General features: G+C 53.3%; 1 protein-coding gene across 2 annotated transcripts in view; it reads left to right on the top strand.

Annotated features, from left to right (window-relative positions):
- KDM5B (lysine demethylase 5B) overlaps window positions 1–24,291 on the top strand; it is a 28,305-nt gene extending 4,014 nt beyond the window's left edge. For both annotated transcript variants that reach the window (XM_042838648.1, XM_042838649.1), the window contains exons 2-27: window positions 3,333–3,410; window positions 3,918–4,040; window positions 4,693–4,863; window positions 6,977–7,111; window positions 7,554–7,647; window positions 8,016–8,119; window positions 8,638–8,796; window positions 9,388–9,507; window positions 9,883–10,041; window positions 10,432–10,613; window positions 11,236–11,398; window positions 11,777–11,896; window positions 12,230–12,424; window positions 12,604–12,785; window positions 13,276–13,400; window positions 13,686–13,836; window positions 14,994–15,108; window positions 16,007–16,362; window positions 17,492–17,630; window positions 18,295–18,474; window positions 18,804–18,962; window positions 19,255–19,743; window positions 21,232–21,343; window positions 21,926–22,080; window positions 22,509–22,841; window positions 23,359–24,291. In XM_042838648.1, the coding sequence (XP_042694582.1) occupies window positions 3,333–3,410; window positions 3,918–4,040; window positions 4,693–4,863; window positions 6,977–7,111; window positions 7,554–7,647; window positions 8,016–8,119; window positions 8,638–8,796; window positions 9,388–9,507; window positions 9,883–10,041; window positions 10,432–10,613; window positions 11,236–11,398; window positions 11,777–11,896; window positions 12,230–12,424; window positions 12,604–12,785; window positions 13,276–13,400; window positions 13,686–13,836; window positions 14,994–15,108; window positions 16,007–16,362; window positions 17,492–17,630; window positions 18,295–18,474; window positions 18,804–18,962; window positions 19,255–19,743; window positions 21,232–21,343; window positions 21,926–22,080; window positions 22,509–22,841; window positions 23,359–23,496 (4,437 nt within the window). In that variant the 3' untranslated portion in view covers window positions 23,497–24,291. The remainder of the gene's footprint in view (window positions 1–3,332; window positions 3,411–3,917; window positions 4,041–4,692; window positions 4,864–6,976; window positions 7,112–7,553; window positions 7,648–8,015; window positions 8,120–8,637; window positions 8,797–9,387; window positions 9,508–9,882; window positions 10,042–10,431; window positions 10,614–11,235; window positions 11,399–11,776; window positions 11,897–12,229; window positions 12,425–12,603; window positions 12,786–13,275; window positions 13,401–13,685; window positions 13,837–14,993; window positions 15,109–16,006; window positions 16,363–17,491; window positions 17,631–18,294; window positions 18,475–18,803; window positions 18,963–19,254; window positions 19,744–21,231; window positions 21,344–21,925; window positions 22,081–22,508; window positions 22,842–23,358) is intronic.
- The last annotated feature ends 367 nt before the right edge of the window (window positions 24,292–24,658 follow it).

The raw sequence follows: 24,658 nt of genomic DNA, 5'->3' as shown, positions 1-24,658 counted from the left end.
CAGCTGGGGGGATTTCAGTGAGATCCAGCAGTGGGTGCTGCATGGAGCCGTGCTGAGCAGTGCTGCGTGCGGAGCAGCGCGCTGTGAGTGCAGCTGGGAGACCCAAAGCTCTTCTGGGCTGGGAGGGCTGTGCCTGCTGGACACTTGGACATTTAAAACCCCTCCTTCTTGTTGGTAGGCTTCCATTTAATGGAGGTTATTTTATCTTTCTGTATGAAGTGTGGGCTGAACACGGTGGTTACCTTTGGGAGGGCTTCTGCTCAGAGCTGTGGCAGCCCCGTGGTGTTGGAGCTGCAGGTGGAGCAGCACCCATCCCTGTGGGCACCTGGGCAGCCTGAGCCGCTCCAATAGCAGAGCCAGGAAAGGTCAGAGGAGCCCACTTACCTGTGTGCCCATCTTTGGTGCTCAGGGAGATGGGAAGGAGGAGGTGCTGCTGGTGGTGGCTGTTGGGCGCAGCGCAGGCTGTGCTGTATTTCCTGTGCTTGTGAAATGCTGAAAAGTTGGAGTGAGAACGATGGGAGCTCCGTGCTGGGGTCCATCCTTCCGGCACAGAGCTCTGGGTGCTCGATCCGTGCAGCCCACTGAAAATTGGAGATGCAGCAGTTTATTCGAGAGCTCCCAGAGGTGCAGTTGTAGGGAGAGCCTTCAGATTGTTGCTGCTTTTCTGTTTGTTTGCTAAACTTGAGGGAGAGAAACAAGATGGATCAGCTAATAAAACATCCCCTGCCCCCAGGCTGCAGCTCCACAGGGCGGCATGGGAGAGCCCCATGTGCAGGGGGCGCATGGCCAGGTGGGACTGGAGGCCCTGCAGTGGGACTGCGGTGCTGCAGCTCTTGGGCCTGGTGCTGGTGGCACAGATGGATGCTGACCTGGGGGTGTGGGGAGGAAACGGCGAGTGTTTGGAGCTGAGAGGTCGCCCTTACTGAAAGAACCTCCATTGCTGCTGGCAGCGGTGGCAGAGATGGCTTCCAGCTCCCCGCCTCCCAGCCAGCGCAGGGCTGGGTGTGCTGCTCCTGCCCGTGGGTTGGTTGCTCAAGGTCCGATTGCTCCTCCAGCAAGCAGCCCTCCCAGGGCTGGGCACCCGGCTTTGCTGATGCAGAAGCGGCTGCTGCTTCTGAGCAGGATCCAGGCTGGTGCTCTGCAGCTGCTCAGCACAGACCTGGCGGTGCGTTGGTGAAGCTGCTGCCCTCGCTGCTCACAGCAGGAAAGCTCCTGAGCTGCCCTACGTTTTCCTTCCCGTGCTGGTGCTGCTCACTGTTGCCCCATGGCCGCTTCCTGCGCTCACAGCACAGAGGCTGCTGTGTCTGCCACGTCCTGTGCTGGGGGTCAGACCTGGTTCCCACATTGCTGAGCTGCTGGCCGTGCTGCTCCAGAAGCGTCCTGCTGGCCTGAGATTTCATTGCTCTCCATGTTTGGAATTGGCACAGAAACTCCTGAGTCTGGAGAGCCGCTCTGTGCTGCAGGCTCCTCTTTTGGCAGTGATTCTGTTGGGAAGGGTTTGAGATTTTGTTTTCCGTTGTTAATCTGCGGTCTGTCGCAGAGCCCGGTTTGATCTCCAGTGAGAAACACGGGAGGAAGGGGCTCATCTCCCTGCAGGGCTCCACCACCAGCTCTGCAGTGCACAGCCCTGCTGGCAGCGCCGCCCCAAGCGGGTCACAGAGGGATTAATTCCCCTGCACAGCTTTGTGGGTGAGCCCAGCTCCGCTGATGGCGCAGGTCGGTTCTGCTGAGGTTCTGTGATCCAGGTGCCCTTTGAGTGTCTTTGTGGCATGAGAACACGCACCTCAGTCCGACCTCAATCCTCTGCCAGCAGCCGCGTCGCACCTTCACACGGATGGGGAACAAAGAAATGTAGGTCATGTGTGCGGGGTGGGCATCCCAGCAAGCTGCTGTGTGAACCGAGTGCATTTCTGTGGCAGAATTGCTGAGATCTTCCTTTGGATCTTACTATGCCGCTGTCTAGCAAAATAATGGAAGTGACATGTCTCCTTTTTTTTGTCTACACGGGAACGGTTGCGTCTGAAATGCTGCTTGCAGTTTTCAAAAGATGCTGAAGAAGTCGGAGAGGCTTCAGGACAAAATCCGGAGGAAGATCTTTACTTGCAGCACTTGGAAGCTGCTCGTGTGCAGGGGAGCAAAAGGCGCGAGCTGTGCGCAGAGAAACGCTGTGAGCATCGCTCCCAGGAGGCGCTCAGGGATGCGAGCGTGGCTGGGCGGCCGTGGGGTCCTTCAGACAGCCTAAGGCTCCACGGATCTTAATGTGTTAATTTTTATTTTGCATCTTGTTCTGGAATTGAGGCGGCTCCCATAGGCCAGAAACATGAGCTGCTGGGTGTTATTCTCGTGGGTTTTACTGACTTACAGCTCAGGTTGAGGCGCCTGGGGCTGGGGAACGGAGCGCTGAGCCCAGGGCTGCCTGCTGGATGCTGCAGGTGATGCGTGGGTAACCGACCTGTGGGGCAGGAGCTGGCTCTGTGTAAGTGGGCTCTGTGGGTGAGTTCTGGGAGCCCCAGGAGGGCGGTGTGGGTTGCAGCGGATCTCTGGCCCTGCACCCTGCAGTGTGAGGGCAGCACGGCTCCGTGGGCTGGGCAGCTCGTGTCTGAAGGGTCTGCTGGTGAGCCTGGAAGCTTACACAGTTTTAATTCCAGCCTTGCTTAGCCTTCATGTACCAAAGATGCCCTGTCGGATCGCAAGACTTGTCCACGCTGCCTTGGGGTTTGGGCTGCTGTTGTGTGTTGAACAGAATAAAAGGCTGGGAGTCCTTTGCCCTGTGACTGCTCAGCTCTGCTGAGGGCTCTGCTGCTGGGCACAGCTGCTGCCATGGTGGGCCGTTGCTTCCCGTGTTGCTGATGGCAGCTTTGGCACGGGGTCTCATTTCCCTGCTGAGGTGAGGAATGCAGCCTGCGACTCCGGCTGTTTCTGCTGTGGGAACGCGTGGCACTGCAGGTCCTTCCCGGTGCAGAGCTCTCCTGTCTCAGAAGTGCTTGCATGTTATCTTCGTTCTGTAATTAGTGATAATCAGATTGCTTTATAAGTAATAAATTACCGTCAAGTTCAGATCAAATCTCATGTAGTTCAGTGAAGCCAAACCGCCGCACGTGATGGGTGTCAGAGATCTGAGAGATAAAATTCCTTTGTAGTCGTATTTACAAATAACTGCAGTGGTTTGCAGGTGTTTTGTTTCGGTGCTGATCCTCGGCTCTAATTGCTCGTGCACTGGTTGCTCTGGAGCATTTGCAGACGAGGAATCAGGAGCTGGAAGCTCTCCTGCTCCGCGCTGCGCAGCCCTGCTCCCCTCCCGCCCTGTTGATGAGGCACTTCTGTTTTCCCAGGACTGGCAGCCTCCATTTGCGTGTGATGTTGATAAACTTCACTTCACGCCGAGGATCCAGCGGCTCAATGAGTTGGAGGTAAGCTGCAGAGCCAGGCGTTGCCCCCTCTTTGTTTTGTCCCGTCTTTAATGATGTTTCCCAGCTGATTGCTCGTGAGCTCGGTGCGACTTCAGCCAACAGCATTTGGTACCTCTGCACGTCGGCCTTAACACACAGAAATCCTCGTGTTCCAGCAATTGCATGAAGGCCTACCAGCCATAAAAAGTAAAATCAGTGCTTGTTAAAAGCACGCAATTCCACTTTTAGGTGGTCGAGCTCAAACTCTCAAGCGCTGTACATTTTCTCCCCTCGTTTTGCGCATCTGCAGCATCTTTTATAAGTAGAAGAGATGAATCTTGCAGAGAGGGCTCTAAAAACAAGGAGCCGTTTGGAAGGAACAATTAGAAAACGCGGTTGGTGCAAAATGTGTTTGTGAGCACTTCCTTTCACTGCTGGCGTCGACTCAGGCTGCAGGAAGCGGCGCTGGGAGCAGCAGGCAGGGGAGCTGTGCCTCCACGTGGCACGGTGTCACTCGTTGCTTTCCAGGCCCAAACCCGCGTGAAGCTGAATTTCCTGGACCAGATTGCGAAGTTCTGGGAGCTGCAGGGCTGCACGCTGAAAATCCCCCACGTGGAGAGGAAGATCTTGGATTTATTTCAGCTTAACAGGGTAAGGCTGCGAGAGGGGAACCGACCTGGAGGGGGTGTTGTGTTGGCAGCTCTCAGGATTGGGCTGTGTGTGAGCGGGAAATGTTACTTCATTTAAAGCTGGCTGAGATAATGTGGCGAAATAATAGGAAATGCAATGGTGGGGGTTTCCACCTGAGCACGGGGATGAGATGAGATGTCAGCTCTTCTGCAGATGAACCTGGGAGCAAATTGGTCGGGAAGAAACTTGTGTTTGTAACTGGAGGAAGCTGCTGAGCAACAGCGGGTAGAAAAGGCGTTTGCACTAGGAGCAAGGGAGTGAAAAGTCAGATAGTGTGGGGACGGGATCTGCGAGGGGGGATTGATGTGTGTCCTGATAGCAAGGGCTGGGGTTCACCACCCCGGGGTGGTTCTGCACTTCTTCACACGTCGGGTGGCTCCTGTTTGCTGCTTTGAGCCCGTTCCATAGCAGCGCTGCAGTGAGCAGTGGCTGCCAGTTGCAGATTTTAAATAAGCTTCGAATCATTTAAAAAAAAGGATGGTTTTAGGCTCATAGAATCACGAGTTGTCTCTGTTAAAGCAGTGATTGCGTTGTGTCTGTTTCTTTCACACTCAGTGTGCCTTCAATGCTGATCACCTGGGTGTTGAACTGGAGCCGTTTTGTTCTCTTTCAGCTAGTTGCAGAAGAAGGAGGGTTTGATGTCGTTTGCAAAGAGAGGAAATGGACCAAAATAGCCACAAGGATGGGATTTGCTCCTGGCAAGGCTGTGGGTTCGCACATCCGCGCGCACTACGAGCGAATTCTCTATCCTTACAACTTATTCCAGTCTGGAGCAAGCCTGCTGGTAAGCTGTGCTGTGTCTTAACTCAAATCCTACCCGTGTCAGAGCCAGTCTGGTAATTTTGTGTCAGTGGAATCTTTGCAACACCTGCATCTCGTGCTTTACACCATGAGTTGGTAATGTGCAGTCTGTGATGCAGCAAGCTGTGCAGAGAGCCACAGGAAAGCTTGTAAGCAAGAGCAATGTTTCAGAGCTGCTGCTAGGTGGGATTCTTCAAGGTAACCTCACAGCCACCAACTGCATTGCAGCCTTCATGTATTTCCTCTCTGTCTTCAGCCCCCCAGTAATGACTGTTCATTCCTCCAGTAATGGTTTTAGTGCTGTTTGTCCAATGCAAAGTAGAGTTACATCCACAGACCAGCAGGTGGGTGCAGGTCCTCTCTGGTGGCACAGCAGCACTGTGGGTCGTGTCGCCCATTTGTTTCCCTGTATGTCAGCTCGGTGCTTTGCCAGCAGCTCAGCCTCTGTGCTTTTTGTCTTTGTAGAGGATGCAGCCATTGGATGCTGCAGCTCAGTGTCAGGCGGGAGTTTCCTCCCAGTGCTGCCCAGCACAGCTCTCAGGAGAAACCTGCCCAGCTGCCAGCATCCATCTGCCAGCAGCTCCCTGCTCTTCTGTCCAAGTGCTCAGCTCCTTCTCCCTGTGGAAACAAAGCTGAGGAATGGCGTCCTTTCTTCTGAAGGCTGTGCCATAACCTAAATCTCATCCTGACCTGCTCAGCCTTTCCCAAAGGGTGCCCTTGGGAAAGGGCCTGCAGTTTGTCGTGCCGTTCCAAGTTCTCATTCGTAAGAGCACTCCGTGTTTTCAGTTGGACCTACGAGAAGTGGAAGCTTAAGGAGCTGCCATTTCGTGCTGCTGCTTTGCCTTCTGGTTGCTGAGGCGGTGGGAAATGTTTTTACTTCAGCAGTTGTTGAAAGTGTAGTCTGTAGATGTCTGGGTTTTCCCTTTGCTGAGCAGTGCTCTTTCTCTGCTCAGGCGCTGCACTGAAATGAGGCAAATTTTGCTATTTGTTGCTGTCTTTCTGTGTTTCATCCTTACTTTGTTTAGGAAAAGCTGCTTGCCTTCTAGATACTTGCTTTCAAGGATTGTACGTCCTCAGTTGCAGAAGGAGTAGAAGCTGTAGTGGAGGTTCAGGTTTCACTGGAGGATGTAATTGGAGGACCCAGAACTTAGGAGAGTTGCTAATTCCAGCAGCATTCCGCCTGCCTTGGTGTTGATCTCCTCTTCTGTTCACTCCTTTTCATCTCCTTGTCTCTGAAGCACCACTTTTCCCTCTATTTCCTCCCCTTCTCTGTAATGTTTCTCAAAGTCTGATTTCTTTTGTTGTCTGCAGAGAATCCATCCCTGTGCCACCGCAGCATTTCTCTTGCAGTTCCCATCCTCTTTTCTCTGCTGCTGGCAGAGTTCTGGTTGGAGCAGGCGCCCAGCACTGGGATGTGGCTGCAGGTTGGCAGGGCTATTTGTGACAAAAAAGACTCCTCCTTTCCTTAGTGTTTGTTGTTCTCTCCTCCAGAAGCATCCAGTTCTTTCTCCTGCTACTGAGCATCGAGCGCCTCAGTTTGCGCCTGACTTTCAGGAATCCATCCGGGCACAGAAGCAGCTTTCCTTCCTTCGTGTCGTCCTCTTCTCTTTTGCTCTGGGTTCCCCCTGCTGCGCCCTCCCCTCCAACAACACACAAGAAATGTAACTGCTGCAGTTCCTGCAGGAGAAGCTCTGTCTGTTGAGCAGGATGGAGGGCAGCGTGGCTGCACAGCGCCTTGCTGCTGGTCGTGGGGCGCTGCCAGGGCTCCGTGTGTGCAGCTGGGAGCGTAAAGCAGCGCTGCTGGAGGAGTGTTGGGCTGCAGGGAGAGCTGTGCCAGGGCTGCAGCTCAGGGTCAGGAATGGTTTGGCATTTGGAAGTGCAGTTCCAGTTGCTGGGCAAGAAAAAGGGATTTTGAAACTTGTTCCAAACGGTGCAGTTAGAACTGTCACAAATCTTGTTTCTATTAACGCAGCACAGTAAGTGGGGAGGCCTGTTCTGCATTCTGTCACACGAGCCAGGACGTTGCTCAGCACAAAGCTCCCAATAGGAGCGGGGGCAGAAGTGAAGCAATCCTATTTCCAATTGTGTCTCTGCAGTGTCTGCAGAAGCCGGATCTCACCAGCGACACCAAGGACAAGGAGTACAAACCCCACGACATCCCGCAGAGGCAGTCGGTGCCGCCGTCCGAGAGCTGCCCTCCTGCTCGCCGAGCGAAGCGCCTGCGGGCCGAGGTGAGCGGCCTGAGCTGCTCTGTGTGCTGAGCCGGGGCTTAAGGGCAGCTGTGCTGCAGGGGTGCCTGCGAGTTTGGTGTCTCCCCAGCCATTGAAGCACACAATGGTTCGGGTTGGAAGGGAGCTGGCGGTGCTGCGGCCCCAGCCCTGTGCACAGCAGCTGCTCCCAGCCCGTCCGGTGGTAAATGGTGGTTTATCGTGGTGAAACAGATGCAGATATTTACAGCCGTGTGAATTGTGTGCTACCTGAAAAAGGAAAACAAGACAAACCAAAAGCAGGGCTCAGGCTGGGAGCTGGGAGGTGCTCTGTGGGTGGGCAGCCCTGAGTTGGAGGGGCAGCAAAGGTTTTCCCAAACACAAATGCAAAGCCAGAGTTTTCTGTTTAAGGGCGTTATCGACTCGTTCAGTTTTACTCTCTCCATTCCTTTTTTCGCTTCATCAGGCGACCAACATTAAAACTGAGTCTGATTCTCCAGAGGCAAGAACGCATAATCTGAGACGCAGGATGGGATGTGCGCCTCCAAAGTGTGAGAATGGTGAGCACAGGGAGCAGTGAGCGGGCTCCTCTGCCTCGCACAGACCTGCTTTTCAGGCCAGGCTTTAATTCAGCAGTTGGAATGATCCAATGCTGGCTCACGTGGGCGCTGCTGGTGTTCAGATGTTGCCTCAGCTGTGTGTTGCTGCTTTACTGCCATCCTGATGGGGCGGCAGAGCAGCCGATGGCCGCGGGCACACTGAGCACTGAGCACAGTGCAGCAGGGCTGAAGGAAGCAGAGAGCCCTGTGCAAAATGTAACATCCTGTGGCGATCTTAACAAGTAATAACAAACAAAATAAGGGATAACCAGTGGTGCTGAGTGTTAGATGTTTTATAATGGCTTTTTTTTTCTCACCTGTTGCGCCAGAAAAGGAAACGTACAGCACAGTGAAACTTACTGAGAAGAGAGAGCATGCTGGGGAGCAGGAGAAGGACAAATCCAAAGCCCGATCCAAAAAACCCACCAGTGCTGTGAGTATGCCCTGTGTTCCCTGCTGCCCCACGCAGCTCCAGGTGCTCCTGGGCTTCTCTGGGGGATGCAGTGATGTTTCCTGTCACTCGTGTCACAGTAAAACCTGTTGTGTTTTTTTATCACGTGGCTGAAACAAAACAGTGTTTGTGCCTGACGGAGCAAAGATGCTTGCAAAGCTTTGGGCTGCTGCAAAGCTGAAAATAACAGGGTAGATAAGCTGCACTGCCTACAGGAGATGTAATTTGCTGGTCTGGAATCATCTGATTCCTGCTGAATTGTTTGAGGAAAAAGTCCGTGGAAGAGCCTGCAGCTTCTGTGTGCCTCTGAATGTGGGAGGCAGGCTGTGTAAACTGACAAAGACACGACACTGAGTGCACTTGCTTGAGTTCCATTGCAGAGAGGCAGTAGAAATAAATACGCCTTGCTGAGTGGCACAGATGACGCAGTGACCGAGCTGCTCTTTGGCCATCAGTTCCTTCAGCACTCACCTCCCTGCTCTGGCCGTTTTTTGTTACAGGTGGATTTGTATGTGTGTCTCTTATGTGGCAGTGGTAACGATGAGGACCGCCTCCTGCTGTGCGATGGCTGTGATGACAGTTACCATACCTTCTGCTTAATTCCACCCCTTCACGATGTTCCCAAAGGGGACTGGAGGTGCCCCCAGTGTTTGGCTCAGGTAATTCGACTGATGCTGTAGGAGGCTGAAAATTCCTTCTGTTCTGAATGTGGGCTTAGGGATTGAAAACACTGTTTGTTGTCACACGGCTGTGAAACAAGGTGAGGGAGGGGGAAAGGAAAGGAAGGCCAGGTGTGCTCCACACTGCACAGATGTCATTTGATGCTCTGCACCTCAGGCTGCTGTGCGTTAACACAGCTGAAATTCCAAAGAACGCTTTGGGTTTTATGGTTACCTTCCTTTTGGAGTTCGAATGGGGGTGTCACCATATGCTGCAGTATGGAAGCTTTTGCTTTTTTCTTAGCTGTATTAAAGGAGGAGGAGATTACGGTGCTGACACATGCATTCATCCGTGTTCTCGTACACATTTACCCATCAGTTCTGTGCTTGGTGGATTAGGGGCAGATGGGCAGGGTGCTCCTCAGTGCCCCTTCTGGCTGTTCCTCTGCCGCTGTGATGTGGGGCAGTGGTCCCGTTTGGGTCTGCTTTCCTGCCCCATCACACAGGGCAGTCGCAGCCCCCCCTGTAAAATCACAGTGCGGGTTGTTTTGCAGTAACACCTCGTGGAAATGATGATCTTTGTGATTGCAGGAGTGCAATAAGCCTCAAGAAGCGTTTGGCTTCGAGCAGGCAGCCCGGGACTACACGCTGCGCACGTTTGGGGAGATGGCAGATGCCTTCAAGTCCGACTACTTTAACATGCCAGTCCACGTAAGTTCTGTGCTCATCCTGACGCCGTTACACAGTTTGAATTGTCTGTGCTTCTTTTAAATGTGGAAGTGGGGGGGAAAGGGAGAAAGGAGGGGAATCCTGGTTTTGTATGGGAAGAATTGGCAGATCAGAGGTTCCTCTTCATGCTGGTGATTCCCGTGATTGGTGGCATCGTGGTTTTCTATTCCACTGGCTGCTGATTTTTTCACTTCTGGGAAAGCATCTGTGAGGAGGGGACTTTGTGCAGCTGCAGGCATCGCTGAGACCCCAGGTCCGGCTGCGGCCCGCTGTGAGGCCTGCTGTGCGCTGGGCTTTGCTCTGCGTGCTGCTGGGTGCGCGCCGAGCGCCTGACCTGCTTCTCTCTGTGGTGCCCAGATGGTCCCCACCGAGCTGGTGGAGAAGGAATTCTGGAGACTCGTCAGCACCATTGAGGAGGACGTCACCGTGGAGTATGGGGCTGACATCGCTTCCAAGGAGTTCGGCAGCGGGTTCCCAGTTAGAGATGGGAAATTCAAAGTGAGACCAGAAGAGGAGGTGGGTCCTTAGCAGCTCTCCAGTCGCTCGCTTTGGTTCGAAGCAAAACAATGGAACTGGTTTGCAGAGCGTTTGCTTTGTGTATCTGGTGTAGAGCTTGAAGAGAATTACATCAGTTTTGCAGAAATGAAATGCCTGGTGATCACACAGGAAGAGCCATAGGTTTACCATAGAAGTTAATAAATAACTTTGAGATAAAAAAACACAAAACAATCTCATTTTAACAAAGCAGGTCAGATAAGGTTACTGAAAAGAATCAGGACAATGGAGGTTCTGTTCCGTGACTGATTGACCCATTCCTGGTGTTTTTCAGTTGGGAAAGGTGCTTTTCTTCTTCCTGTTCTTGTTTTTTTTCACTTCATCTTTGTTAAACTCTTGTTCCATTTTCAGGAATACCTTGACAGTGGCTGGAATTTAAACAACATGCCTGTGATGGAGCAGTCTGTTCTTGCCCACATCACCGCAGATATATGTGGGATGAAACTGCCCTGGCTGTATGTGGGAATGTGCTTCTCTTCCTTCTGTTGGCACATTGAGGACCACTGGAGCTACTCCATCAACTACCTGCACTGGTGAGTGAGGGGGATTGACTGGGTGGAGCAGCCCTGTCCCTTTCATTCACCCTTTTCTGACAGCACTTTCTCAGAGCTCAGCTGAGGACGCTGTGCTGCAGCCTTGGATGCAATGCACTGCTTGCTGTGCTTGAACATTGGTTGTGTTTTGGAAGGGGACATCCATCCCCAGCTTTTAAATCAACCACGAGAGGTGCAGTGAATGCCCTCAGGTGTTTTATTATGCTCAGTGTGAAACTGGAAATCATGGAGGTTTTTTAAAACCATTTAGCTTCAGCCGATGCCACAGGGTCCCATGAGCTGCAGTCCCTCAGGCCTTTGTTTCTCCATCACCTCTCCTCTTTGTGTGCACACCCTGCTCTGTGCCCCCCATTGCTTCCACTGTGAGGACTGGGATCCCAGTGGCTCAGTTCTTTTTCTCTCCACGTTTAAAACATGCTCTCTGAAATGCGGGCGGTGCAGAGCGCAGGGCTGGAGGAGGGACCTGCATGGACTGTGAGGGTTGAGGAGAGCGCGTAACCCTTATGTTTCCTCCTGGTGAAATCCCTCCTTTTGACGTGGGGCCCTTAAGCAGGATGTCTTACAGGTTTGTTGATAGTTACCTGTTTAAATAACCTTGCAGGGGAGAACCAAAGACGTGGTATGGAGCCCCGGGGTATGCAGCAGAACAGCTGGAGGACGTGATGAAGAAGCTTGCTCCAGAGCTGTTCGAGTCTCAGCCAGACCTCTTGCACCAACTTGTCACCATAATGAACCCAAATACTTTGATGGCCCACGGAGTGCCTGTATGTTGGACTGTGCTGCTCCCCCTGACTCAGCCCTCTTTCATCTGCACTGAATTCCACTTCATGCTTGATAATTGAAGCAGCCTGTATTGCAGAGATGCTGGGGTTGTTTCCACGCGTGTTGTGGTTCCTTGTGTGGTGCAGTGTGTCCGTGTGAACGGGTGGGCAGCGGGATCGTTGTTTTGGGAACTGCTTGGCAAATCTTCTCTGGAACTCCACCTTAATGTAATTTCTGCATCTTGGATGGAAACGGTGGCCAGAGCTCCTGCTGTGCCTGTTTAATCAGACCCTTGTTTTTGCCATAGAGTTTCTGTCAGGGGGCCAAAACCTGTTAGTTCTGTTCAGCTTTGACCTGATGGTATCTGCGTTTTCTCCTAGGTTTATCGGACCAATCAGTGTGCTGGAGAGTTTGTGATCACCTTTCCAAGAGCTTATCACAGCGGCTTCAATCAGGGTTTTAATTTTGCTGAAGCTGTGAACTTCTGCACTGTGGATTGGGTGCGTTCCAAAACCAACTTCTTTTGAAGTGTGTGGTTCCAGACCTGTCTCTAGCTGCCATACCAGCAGCGTTTTACTGCTGATGTGCAAAGCTGGTCCCCAGCTCTGGAGGAAGTTGTTCCAGCGTTGCTGGAAGCTGAACGCAGAGAGCTGTGGCTGTCTGTGGAGTCCTGGTGCCTCTTGTTCTGTGCTCAGAGTTGGGGGTGCTGTTGGTAGGAGGGTTTGTCTCAGCCTTTCCCCTGCTCGTTTTTGGTTCGTAGCAGAAAGCATCAGGGCTGCAGCGTGCTTTGCACAAAGAGCTCCGCGTTCATGCTGCGATTTCCGTCCCTGCAGTTGCCGCTGGGCCGCCAGTGCATAGAGCATTACCGCCTGCTGAGCCGCTACTGCGTGTTCTCTCACGATGAGATGATTTGTAAGATGGCCTCCAAGGCCGACGTCCTGGATGTGGTGGTGGCATCTACTGTTCAGAAGGACATGGCCATCATGATCGACGACGAGAAGATGCTGCGCGACAAGGTTCAGAAACTGGTGAGCTGTGGGAAGGCTGCGTGAGCTGAGCCGGCGCTGAGGGGCCGGCAGTCCTGCCTCCGCCTGCCCTCTCGACACATTTCTGTCTGCCTGATTTCAATGTCTTGTCTCTGAATGTTGTCCAGCTGATGCGTTCAGCTTCCGAAGGAAGGCACAGCTGTTTGTTAACACTTCTGCAGGGGGTGACGGATTGCGAGAGGGTGGCGTTCGAGCTGTTCCCCGACGACGAGCGGCAGTGCTATAAGTGCAAAACCACTTGTTTCATGTCTGCCGTTTACTGCCCGTGTAAACCAGGGCTGCTGGTGTGCTTGTACCACGTGGAGGATCTTTGTTCCTGCCCTGCCTACCAATACAAACTGGGGTAAGCAGATAAGCTGTGCTCTGGAGATCCGTGCGGGGCTGTGCTGTGTCAGTGATGCTCTCTGTGTTCTGTCTGCGGAGGTCCTTTGCAAACAGTGCTCTCAAAACAAAGTTCCTGTCATGTGCTCGTGCACAAAGATGCTTTCTGTTCAGTGTTCAGCTCTTGTTGTATGATGGCAGGCATTACTGAGCAAATTAATTTGCTTTTTGATTTATGGTAACAAGGTCATCATCGCCCGCACTACTTCCAGTCCTTGTGGAGTAACCTCTGGTGTGCCTTTGTTAGCTCTCCTTCCTGCTGTCTTTTTTTTGTCACATCTCAGCCCTACACAAACGTACCTTTGTGCTTTCTGGAGCTGCTGTGTGACCGATGTGGGTGAGGTGCAGCACGCAGTGGTTGCAGCTCTGAGCTGTGAGATTGCTGCTGTTGTATGGGCTGTGTGCTCTGCTCCCTCAGTCTCTGCTGAAGTTTGACCCCTGTGCTGCTGCAGGTACCGCTACACGCTGGAGGAGCTCTACCCAATGATGAACGCTCTGAAGATGCGTGCAGAGTCATACAATGAATGGGCTTCCAATGTGAACGAAGCCCTGGAAGCAAAGATCAGCAATAAGAGAAGTAAGTGCCTTCCCTGTGACTGTTAAAATACTGATTTGATTTTGGAACCTTGGCAACTTTGTGATACGTGACAGTCGAAAGAGATCGATTGGATTTCATGGTCCAAAGTAAACGTTCCAGATCTTGTTTCTCTGGAAGTTTTGTGGGAAGGTTAGAAATGGCTTTTCTCTTTCATATGAACATAACTGCAGTTGAAATATATTTATTGTGTTACACTGTTCCACCTTAACGTTTGAAGTCCATCCCTAAGGGACGCTTGTGCTGACGTGGTGTCTTCCCCAAAAGGCCTCATCAGTTTTAAGGCTCTGATAGAAGAATCAGAAGTGAAGAAGTTCCCGGACAACGACCTGCTGCGGCACCTCCGCTTGGTCACACAGGATGCAGACAAATGTGCCTCAGTAGCACAGCAGCTCCTTAATGGCAAAAGACAAACCAGGTAAACGCCGTTATGTTTGCAGCAGAACTGAGCCACGTGTCAGTGGTGAGCGATGGGTGGTGGTGAAAGAGTGACACGTGAAAAATCTTCTTATCTTTGTGGGGAGACTCAGCTTTCCTTCATGAGAGCCGTGCAGGGCTCCCAGTCTGCTGCACTCTGCTGTCGTTCCCTGGAGGCAGGAGGTGCTGGTGATGCTTTTAGGGGGAGCAGCTCCCTCTGAGCTGCACGGCACAGGGACTGGGAGCTGCTGGGGCTGCCAGTGCCACTGCATTCATTCCTGCTCGTGGAAAACTGAAGCGTGTTACCCCGGGTTGGTGATGATGCTGTGTGGGAGCTCTGAGCAGGGCTCGCTCTTCCTTTGGCAGCACTTGTGGTGCATCTTCAGGTTATTTGTTGGTGGAATTGGAAGATGGGGCATTGTTTGGGTGTTCCATTCCTGGGCATCTGGCTGCCTGCTCCTGCCAGCACGTTCTGTGCAGAAATTGAGTTAAAGGGAATCAGAGCTGCGTTCCCATTGCAGTTGTGTGTCCTGCAGGGGTGTTGTTTTCCTCATTAATTTAAACAACGCGTTGTAGGGTCAGCTGGAGCCAGCATTGTAAGAGATGTCTTTTCCCTCCTGCTCATACTGGCTTGGCACCAGAGAGCTTTTTTTTAATACCAGCTAATTGGGTGGCACTGAGCAGCCTCTCATTTGATGCAGTGCGTTTAGGTAAAAATGAAAATGATGATTTCAGCACAGAGAGGATTTTTGAGAAGTGCCTGCATGACCTGTGCATACAGAACCCATTCAGAGGTGGGATTTGCTCTCTCTCGACATGGGCACGGGGAGAGCTTCCTACAATGGCTATTGCAACAGAACTGCATGGTTTACCCACAATTGCTTTGTGCTCTGGAAAGAAGCCTGAGTTGGTTCTGTAACAGCTGGTGCTCTGCCCAAGCTGAGGAGCCGTTCCAGAGCATCGCTTCATGTGAAGGAGTGTTTTCAACAATAGTTCATTCTGCTCTCATAACTCGAGTTTCCCCTCATGTGGGCCCTGGGTTGGATGCCTTCGGGTGCTGCACTGCGTGTGAGCGACGAGAAATCAGAAGCAGATTTTGGAGTGGGGCAGATCAGGATTTAGCAGCATCGGAGGAGGTTTAACTGCGTGTGGTTGCAGGTACCGCTCCGGAGGAGGGAAATGCCCCAACCAGCTGACGGTGAATGAGCTGCGGCTGTTTGTCAGGCAGCTCTACGCCCTCCCCTGCCTGCTCAGCCAGACGCCGCTGCTGAAGGTAAGGTGGCTCTGGGGGATGCAGCTCTGTGTCGCTCCGCATCGGCCCTGCCTTCACCCCTGGCGCTGTGTGTGCCGAGGATGAAAGCTGGCAGGGCGATGGCCTTGGAGGCTCTGTCAGGTCTGGAATTTGGGATGCAGATATTGCAGAATTCCGTGTGCTTTCTTGTTGTTGTTGATAGCGTTGTTGCTCTGAAGTTATCTCCTTATTTAAAAAGCAGAAGTCCAGGAATGGCAGACATCCAAACAGTGCTGTGCGTCTGGTGTTCCTGAGCAGGGCGATAGCAGGCGCACACAGCTGCAGCATTCTTCTTGTTCTCTGCAGTCCCAAGGTGGGAAGTCGGAGTTACAGCTGAGCAGTGGAAGCTGCAGCTCCAGCACTGCTCAGTGGGCTCAGTGAAAGGACCTCAGCATAAAAGAGTTCACAGATCCAAACAGGGCAAAAGTGTGATTGCTTTTAGAAGGAGAAAGGAGGAGAATGAAGGCAATTCCAGCTTAGGATTCATACCAGTGCCCGAGTTCCTGACGATTGATTCATGCTTTGAGGTATCTCCAGAAAGGCTTTGTTTCCATCATGGAATTACACGGATGTTCTTCATAAACATCCCAGAACAAAGCCAGGAGATGGCACCAGCAGAGCATTGAATTTCCCTTCGGAGCCTTTTGCTCCTCAGTGTGACACCCATCTGATGGCAGAGGTGTCGCTGTGGGGGAGGTGCTCAATCTGTGCTGTGTGCTGAGGGTCCTCCAAGCACCACAATCATCTGCTGTGCACACTGTGCATGGTGACCTGGTGGCTGCCAGCAGAATTAAACTGAATGTTTAAGGCTGAGCTTCGATGTGTAGGGGATTTGGCAGTCTGGTTTGTTCTGTTTCATGGGTGCATTTGTGCATTACAGGACCTTCTTGATCGCGTGGAAGCTTTTCAACAGCAAAGCCAAAAACTGCTCTCAGAAGAAATGCCGAGTGCTGCGGAGCTGCAGGAGCTCCTGGACGTCAGCTTTGACTTCGATGTGGATTTACCCCAGCTTGCTGAGCTGCGGGTCAGGCTGGAGCAGGCCCGCTGGCTGGAGGACGTGCAGATGGCTTCGTCAGAGCAGAACTCTCTCACTCTGGATGACATGAGGCGCCTCATCGACTCCGGTGTCGGCCTGGCTCCCTACCCAGCAGTTGAGAAGGCCATGGCAAAGCTGCAGGAGCTGCTGACTGTGTCCGAGCACTGGGATGACAAAGCCAGAAACCTGATAAAGGCCAGGTAGAAGCGGGACCTTTATTTGCTGTTTGAGATGAAAATGGTTGGCTTTGTTTTCAGAGGGGCTCCCTGTTGTGTCTGTGCCGTTCTGGAGGGGACGGAGATGGGGCTGAGCGACAGCATTCCCTGCTGTGCTGCCCTTTGTCCATCAGGTGGGAGATGGGTGCCCAGGTGGGGCTGAGGCAGAGGTGTATCACCGACTGACAGATGTTATTCTGTGGACTGGGCTGCATTCCCCTCCCAATGCACGGTGGGGTGCATTACTACTTTCAAAGTAGTGCCATCAGAACTGGGTTAAAGTTTGGTTTCAGCCTCCAAAGTTGAGTTTGTACGTTTTTAAACAATCAGAATCAAACCGTGAAATGCTGAGAAGTCGTAGAACCATTAAGGTTGGAAAAGACCCCTCAGCTCGTGCAGTCCAACCTTCATCCCAGCACTGCTGTACCACTAAACCATGGCCCTAAATCTCCCAGGCTTTCCTGGGAGCAGTGCTCATCTGGAGCCATTATGACAAGAAGGACAAAAGGGAAGTCAGTCAGTCACAGCAAAAGCCTCAGATGAGCTCAAGGTGGGTAACCAGTGGTCCTAGCACAATTTCAAAGCACAGCTTGAGTGTGAATCAGATGTATTAACTTACACAGCTTGCTTTTCTTTGCAACTGCTGATCGTTAACCTGGCCAGAAAGCAGGAGGAAACGACGAGCCATCTGGAGCAGTGGCTGCATTTGACATTATTTGATATCCATGGGAACAATGCATATCCCACCAGTTACATCTAGGATCACAGAACTGTCCTTGTCTGCTTTCTGAAAGCAGGCTTCTCGTGTAGAATCTTGAAGCTGATTCTGTTGTGGGGTTTGGTGCATTGGGGCACCAAAGGTCTGCCCTCAGGAGCTGGCAAATGTTGGATTTCCCTGCAGCCCAAAGGTGTAAACGTTTTTGGAACAGCCAGCAGATCGCTTCCTGTTAGCATTGCCAGCAGGAGTCTTCAGCACACAGACAAACCTTTCTGGGGACTCTCCCTGCATTTTTTGTGCCCCACGTGCTCAGTGCACATCTCTGCTCGGCGCGGCTGCTCTGGGAGCCCCAGGTGCCGTGGCCGTTTCACATTCTGAGCTGTTTCTCCTGGCCAGGCCACGGCAGTCGCTCAGCAGCCTCGCGGTGGCAGTGAAGGAGATAGAGGAGATCCCTGCCTACCTCCCCAGCGGCGCGGCGCTGAAGGACGCGGTTCAGAAGGCGCAGGACTGGCTGCAGGAGGTGGAAGCTTTGCAGGTGTGTCAGCGGAGCTCTGAGCTTCTCCACGGGCAGAGGGAAGTGCTGTCAGGTCGCTGCTGTGTGCGTGGGGCCGTCAGCAGTGCCTGCCTGCAGCACGGCGCGCTGTGCTCCGATGGCACTGCTGTGGGTAAACGAGGGCTGTCCCCCTGCCCTGGGCTGGCCGTGAGCCCTGACTGGGCGTGCTGATGTTTTCAGGTCAATCCAACCTGAATTGGGATTTTAACAGGGACTTATTTTGAAGTTTTATTTAAAAAAACAAACACGAAACAACAAACTCTCATAGGCATTAAGTCCTTTGAAAGGCCAAAGTGCATTCCAGGTTTGCTAACTTTTGTTTGACGGCTGTCATGAGAGGGCTTAACAGAACTGCCTTGGATTGTGGAATTCTGGCTGCTGGGGATGGAAACTCGTCTGTGTGTGCAGGGGATTCTGGCTGCAGTTGCACGCAGGTGTCAGCAGGCGGCTGTGGGGCCGTGCCCAGCGAAGCTGCGGTGCCCGAGCTGTGATTGTGGTGCTGGAGGTTCGGCACAGCAGATCTCAGGCACCCATCAGCGCCTGTTGTGGCAGTGAGCTCTGCCCGCTCTGCTCCTCGTGCGCTGCCTGCAGTGTGGTGCACAGAGCTCCTCAGCCCATGGAGCGTCCCCCAATTTTAATCCTGCAGGTTGGAGGACGTGTGCCCGTCCTGGACACGCTGGTGGAGCTGGTGACGAGGGGCCGCTCGATCCCGGTGCATCTGGACTACCTGCCACGGCTCGAGTCCTTGGTGGCGGAGGTGCAGGCGTGGAAGGAGTGTGCAGCCAACACGTTCCTGTGTGAGAACTCCCCGTATTCCCTTCTGGAGGTAAGAGAGCTGCACAGCACCGCTGCAAAGTGTGTCCGGGTTGGGGATTAACTCATCAAACAGCAGATGTGACCTTTTAGGATTGCATGCTGATCTCAAAGTGATCGCACTGCGCTGTGCTTCTAATTCTAAACTTCAAACACAGGGGGTTGGGCCCTCAGTTTTCCACCTTCCAGCTGCCCTCGATTCCCAGCTGACTTTGCCCTAGAGCCCGGATCTGCGGTGTAAAAACAGCAGGGATTCCTGATCCAAATGGTTGCACGTGGCTGTGTGAGAGCAGCGTGGCTGCAGTCAGGACATCGCAGCCATGCCGCCCCTCTGCCCACCAGGTGCTGTGTCCCCGCTGCGACATTGGGACGCTGAGTCTGAAGAGAAAGCAGAAGAAGCTGAAGGAGCCGATGCCGAGCGCGAAGAAGAAGAGCACCAAGCTGGAGAGCCTGAGTGACTTAGAGAGAGCTCTGTGTGAGAGCAAAGACACCGCGTCGGCGGTAAGCACTGCGGCTTCTCTTGACCTGGAGTTTCTTCCAAGTTCTTGCAATCTGTTTGCATTGGTTGTCGTTAATTTTACAAGGGAGGGGCTTTGTGTCTCTGGTCCTGGCGGAAAACAGAACTGTGAAATCTCATCGCTGCATGCCCCGATTGCTGCCCCTCCAACGCCGACGGCTCTGAGGGGAGGCGGGCAGGGATGGAGCTGAGCAGACAGGAGACGCTTCTGGGCGCGCAGGGCTCCTCGTGGTGCAGCTCTGACATCTCACCCCTTCTTCCCAACCCCGCTTTCAGATGGCGACGCTCGGGGAGGCGCGGCTCAAAGAGATGGAGGCGCTGCGCTCCCTGCGGGCGGCCAACGAGGGGAAGGTGCTGCTGTGCGGCGAGGAGGACGCGGAGCTGAAGGTCTGCGTGTGCCAGAAGGAGCCGGCAGCTCCCATGATCCAGTGTGAGCTCTGCAGGGGGTTCTTCCACACCGGCTGCGTTTCCGCACCCCACGCCTCGCAGGCTCCACGCGTGTGGCTCTGCCCGCTCTGCCGCCGCTCGGAAAAGCCGCCCTTGGAGAAGATCCTTCCTCTGCTGGCCTCCCTGCAGCGCATCCGCGTGCGGCTCCCCGAGGGGGATGCCCTGCGGTACATGATAGAGAGAACTGTGAACTGGCAGCACAGAGCACAACAAATGCTGTATTCAGGGAATCTCAAACTTCTACAGGACAAAGTTGGCTCAGGATTGCTGTACAGCCGGTGGCAGAGCGCGGCGGGGCAGCTGCCGGAGACAAACAAGGTGAGGCTGAGTGCCCAGGCGGGATGTGGTTGAGAGCGGCCTTGAGTGCCTCTCTGCTTTTTGGTGCTCTGTATCTCCTCACAAATGCTGGCGAGACAGACTGCTTATGTTTTCCTTTCCAGATTTAAGGAATTAGGGTTGTTAGCCACAGTGCGTGTCCTCCAGCGACAGCTCCTGTTCTGTCCTGTGGAGTCCTGAGGACAACGGCTCCTGAAGGAGCTTTTCTTCCTTCTGCTTCTCCCTGCTTCTGGGCACTGATGAGATGCCACTAGGGGCAGTTGCTGAGCTATTGTTTCTAAGAGCTCTCAGTATTTGATTGGTCTTTGTGTTCTTATCTTACAAGTATTTGAATCTTGTATAATTACTTGTATATTTTGTGTACTTGTATACTTAGAAATATTGAATCTTACAGTTGGGAATGGAGACACAAACCTTCCTGAGCTCTGAGCTCTGCTCAGATCAGGTGGTTTTCTGCAGGGGGTCTTCATCCCTCCATCCCTCTGTGTCACTTTACACTCAAACTCCCAGGCTGGACCTTGGCTGCAGCTGCCTTGGGTTGAGCTGCAGTGTTTGAAGTGGGATCCTGGGACAGTTTGGGACTTCCTCTGGTGAAGAGGTCTGTCAGCAAAAAGGGGTAGGGGCAGCGCAAAGTGTGTCGCAGACCTGGTGTTCCTGAGATAATAAACGCAGGGGGACAAAGCCTGAACCAAAAGGTCTGTGCAGCAGAAAGGACACAAACCAGTCGAAATGACACGCAGTGTTGCTTTCAGGCTCTGCCTGAGCAGCATGGCTTCTGCTTGTCCCACTGCCTGCCCTGCCCAGGGCTGGGGCTGCTCTGTGCTGCCTGTGTGGCCGTGCTGGGCTGCACTTCTGGAGCAGCAGCAGTGGGGGGGCCTGGGCAGGAGCTCACTGCGACCGTGGGGTTCCGTCCCTCCTTGGGTTGAGCTGTGAGCCAGAACCTCGCTCTGCATGGACTCTGAGTTTTCTTTTTTGGATGATGTTCTTGGCGCTGCCCTCCTGTCCTGTGCCTCCCACCGTACTGCAGCCCCGGGGCGCCGCACAGAGGGGACAACGGGGTGTGAGAAACTAACCTGAAAACCAGCTGTGAGCAGGGAAGGTGAAGGGGGTTTATAAAGGCACCCAGATGCTCAGAGTGAAGGTTGGGTGCCCCTGTGAGAGGTGTCAGGAGAGGCTCAGGAAGGAGCTGAGCCAGTCGGGATGTTGAGCCTCCAAGGGCTGTGGAGGTGTCACCATGGCCGTGCTGAGCAGGGACAGCATGCAGTCACAACCAGAACCAGCAGCTCCAGCCCTAATGCTGCCCGTGTTCCAGGTTCAGGATGAGGGGTTTTAGGGATCCTGTGCAGGAATGCAAGTCCCAAGCAGCTGTGAAAGAAACGAGTTCTGATTTTTCATTTTGCAGCTATTTGACGCTTCAGACCGAAATGCGTAACGAAAATCCTGTGCGCTGTGTTCTGCTTTGTTTTCTAGGTGTCTCAAACAATCGGAGCTATGTCATTCTCCATGCCTCATGACTGGGATAACAGAACCATATATTTACATTCTCCATTTTCTACAGGACAGCAATGCATCCCACTTCATGGTTCGTAATCTTCACTTTGATAGTTTTCTTTCCTTTCCTTTTCTTTTTCTCATGTGTTTGATGGAGGAGAGCTCCACGTCCAGCCTTAGTTTCATGCTTCCAAGTAGGAGCGCTCTGTAATTCAGTGCCAGTGAAACGGGCCGTGGCTGTGAGCTGCCCTCTGTGTGTGCTGTGGGGTGGGGGTGGTGCCCATAGGCAGGTTTCAGGTGCAAGGCTCATCCTCAGCTCTTCCTCCTCTCCTCTCTTGGCTTCACTTCTGAATTCCGCTCTGTTCATCTCATCCACTCGTGCTGCAGTGAGACCACGACACTGATTTGTGTCTTCAGAGGAAGGAGAACGATGGCAGTGCTTTGCCATAGGGCTGGCACAAACCGCAGGCAGGGGAGGATGAAGTCACAGCGCTGCTCAGTAACTGCTGTGGAAACTTGTAACTCTCATTTTAACTCTGCTGTTAAAAACGAGCGGCGAAGAGGGAACAGATGAGAGTAAAATTGTCCAGTTGCAGATTTAAAGTCTTGCACGGGTTGTGTTCTCATCGGTGCTGACACGGAGGGATTCCTTTTCTTCTCTCCTTGCTGGCAGTCGTTAGCACCGAGCTGGACGAGCTGATGATGGAAGCGCAGCTGCTGCAGGTTTCTCTGCCTGAAATACAGGAGCTGTACCAGATCCTATTCACAAAGCAAAGCCCCGCTCTGCAGGCTGAGCAGAAAGCATCGGGAGGGCCGAGCAATGAAAAGGTGAATGTCTGAGCGCGGGGTCAGCAGGGGGCAGTGTGGGTGTCATGCTGGGTGTGTGAGCACGGAAGGTGCTTCCCGTGCCCAAAAGCAGTGGAGAATTGGTAAGGTGTCCAATCCATCGGATGTCATTTGGGGTCTGATGCATTTCTGCAGTTTGAATCTGGATTTTGTGATCCCCCCTCTTCATGATAAATGCATCTGTCCCTGTGCTGAGGGCCCTGCTGGCTGCCCCTGGGGCACTGTGTGGACAGGAGATGAGAATCTTCTTTCTATAAACTCTCACTGAAGTGTGACCCCATCCTTCGCTCCCCTGCGCAGCACTGACAAACGCTGCTTGTACTGGAGACTCCTCCTAAGCACGGGGTGTAGTGAATGGAGCTGTGTCCATCAGCTGTATCCTCACCGTTTGTCAAATACCTTTCCGACAGAACGAGTGCTGCCGGGGCAAAAAGGATGGAATGAGTTACATGGAGAGAAAAATGAAGCGCCGTTTCGAGAGAGAGAGCTTCTGCGAGGAGAAGAGAGCAAGGGTAAGAAAAATGAGAACGCCCAAAAAGAAGAAACTGAAACTGAGTCACACAAAGGATCTGAGCAGCAGCAGCAGCAGGATGGAGAGGGAGAGGGAGCGGCTCCTGGAGGTGCAGCGCAGCAGCGAAAGCCATTTGGTTCCCTCCGACACGTCGTTCTCTGAGCAGGAGGACTCTGAGGATGAAGATGCCATCTGCCCTGCAGAGACGTGTCTGCAGCCCGAGGGAGAGGAGGTGAGTGGAGCTGATGCCACTGAGCGCCGGGAGCTGCTGGTCTGCAGAAATGCTGTTTGCAAAGAGCGGGAGGCAGCGTGAGGGGTGCGAAGGTGTCACAAATCACACCTCTGAATTCCCCAGGAGCAGCGGGGAAGGGGAGCGGGGCTGAGCATCGCAGCAGTGCTGTGGGGCTGGGAAGGGGCGGGAGGCTGAGTGGGATGTGTTCACTTCCACTCCTGAAATATGGGCACAGAGCCCTGGAGCTCCGCTGCGCCCATGTGTGCTGAAAGATGGGGAAGGATGGCATTGCCCCCAGTGTGAGAGGCTGCATTCCCATCCATATCGCTGCCCTGCGTGGCAGAGCTGCGATGGGAGGGGAGGGCGGCTCTCCTTCGCAGGAGCCGGGCTGCAGTGGTTTGGCTCCTGGCATGCAGCAGTGCTGTGCCCTCGTGGGGATAAATGGGGTTGAAAAGTAACTCCTGAGTGCCGTGCCTTTGTCCGCTGCCTCTGACCCGCAGCATCCCTTCCTCCCCAGGTGGACTGGGTCCAGTGCGATGGCAGCTGCAACCAGTGGTTCCACCAGGTGTGCGTGGGCATCTCCCCCGAAATGGCCGAGAAGGAGGATTACATCTGTGCCAGCTGCGCCGGGAGGGGCTCCCCGTACCGCAAGTGAAAGTGCCCACAGAGCCTTCGGGACTCGAGCAGGGAGAGCTGCGGAGTTTTCCATTGGGGCTGCAGGGGCTGTTTGGAGAACCAGGCTGCAATTGGTGCTACTTCTATCCTCACGGGATCATTTTCCAGAACTCGAAACAATTTTTGACACTTTTTGTATTCTCCCTTTGATCTTTGTGGTTGTGGAGGTTTGCGAAGCTGGCTGTCGGAGCGGGGGGGTCTCGGCCGACTCGAAGGCATTGCTGGGGCCGTGGGGCCGTGCTCCTATGCTCCTGTCCCTGCACAGCATCACCGTACCTCTGGGATTTGCAGCGCTTTGAATCCTGCGTGGAGCACGGAGCCCCACAGCGCGGGCTGTTCCAGGCAGTCCTCGTTGGAGATCCCTGTTTACTCTGTTATCAACTCTTTGGAGACTTTTAGGTTTGGGGTTTTTTTTTGTTTTGTTTTGTTTTTGTTTTGTTTTTTTTTCTGTTTTTTCCCACTTTGTTTTTGGTAGATTTAGGTTTATTTATCTGAGCAATAACTTCTATGTCTGGTTTCAGCGACTGGAATGGCAGCTGGGGACGGCGTGTTGCTTTTAGCATTGGTTGATGTACAGAAAGCAGGTGGTAGATCCTAGTGTGACTGAGGGGCCGTGATGTAGAAGACAAAAAAAAAAAAAGAAAAAACAAACAAAAAAAGCTCTGTAAAGTAATTGCCACAGCTGTATTTTGGCTTTCTCCTTTTTTGGGTAGCTTGTATCAAACGTTGCAGTTTATATTGTGGAATAAACCCCTGGTTATGTTATAAAATTAAATGTTGGTGTTTTTAGAGAACTTCCCACGCAGTTCGTTTCCCTCCGGCCGCTGCCGAGGCTTCGTGGTGCCCAAAACAAAGGAAAAAAATCCGTTCATCCGCAAAGCGCCCCCAAAATCGGAGCGACGCGGTTGGGGGGGGGGGGCGGTGCCACAAAGCAAACACGGCCCTGCGGGAGCTGCTGGGTTAGGCTGCACTCCTGTGCAGACCCACTCCTGTGGCACAGGAAACGCCGCCGTACCGCGATACGAGGAGCGGCGCACGGACAACACGCGCGTTTCCTCCACGGAAGCGGATGCAGCAGCAGCGGCCTCTCCGCGCCGGAAGCGCCGTCGCGCGGTCCGATGGCGGCAGGGGGCGGAGCGGCG

Source organism: Centrocercus urophasianus, unplaced genomic scaffold (genome assembly GCF_019232065.1).
Source record: "Centrocercus urophasianus isolate 14NV4802_14NV808 unplaced genomic scaffold, USGS_Curo_1.0 seq_88, whole genome shotgun sequence".
Taxonomy (NCBI): Eukaryota; Metazoa; Chordata; class Aves; order Galliformes; family Phasianidae; genus Centrocercus; species Centrocercus urophasianus.
Note: the sequence above shows the minus strand (reverse complement) of the source record. Positions and strands in the feature narration are given on the sequence as shown.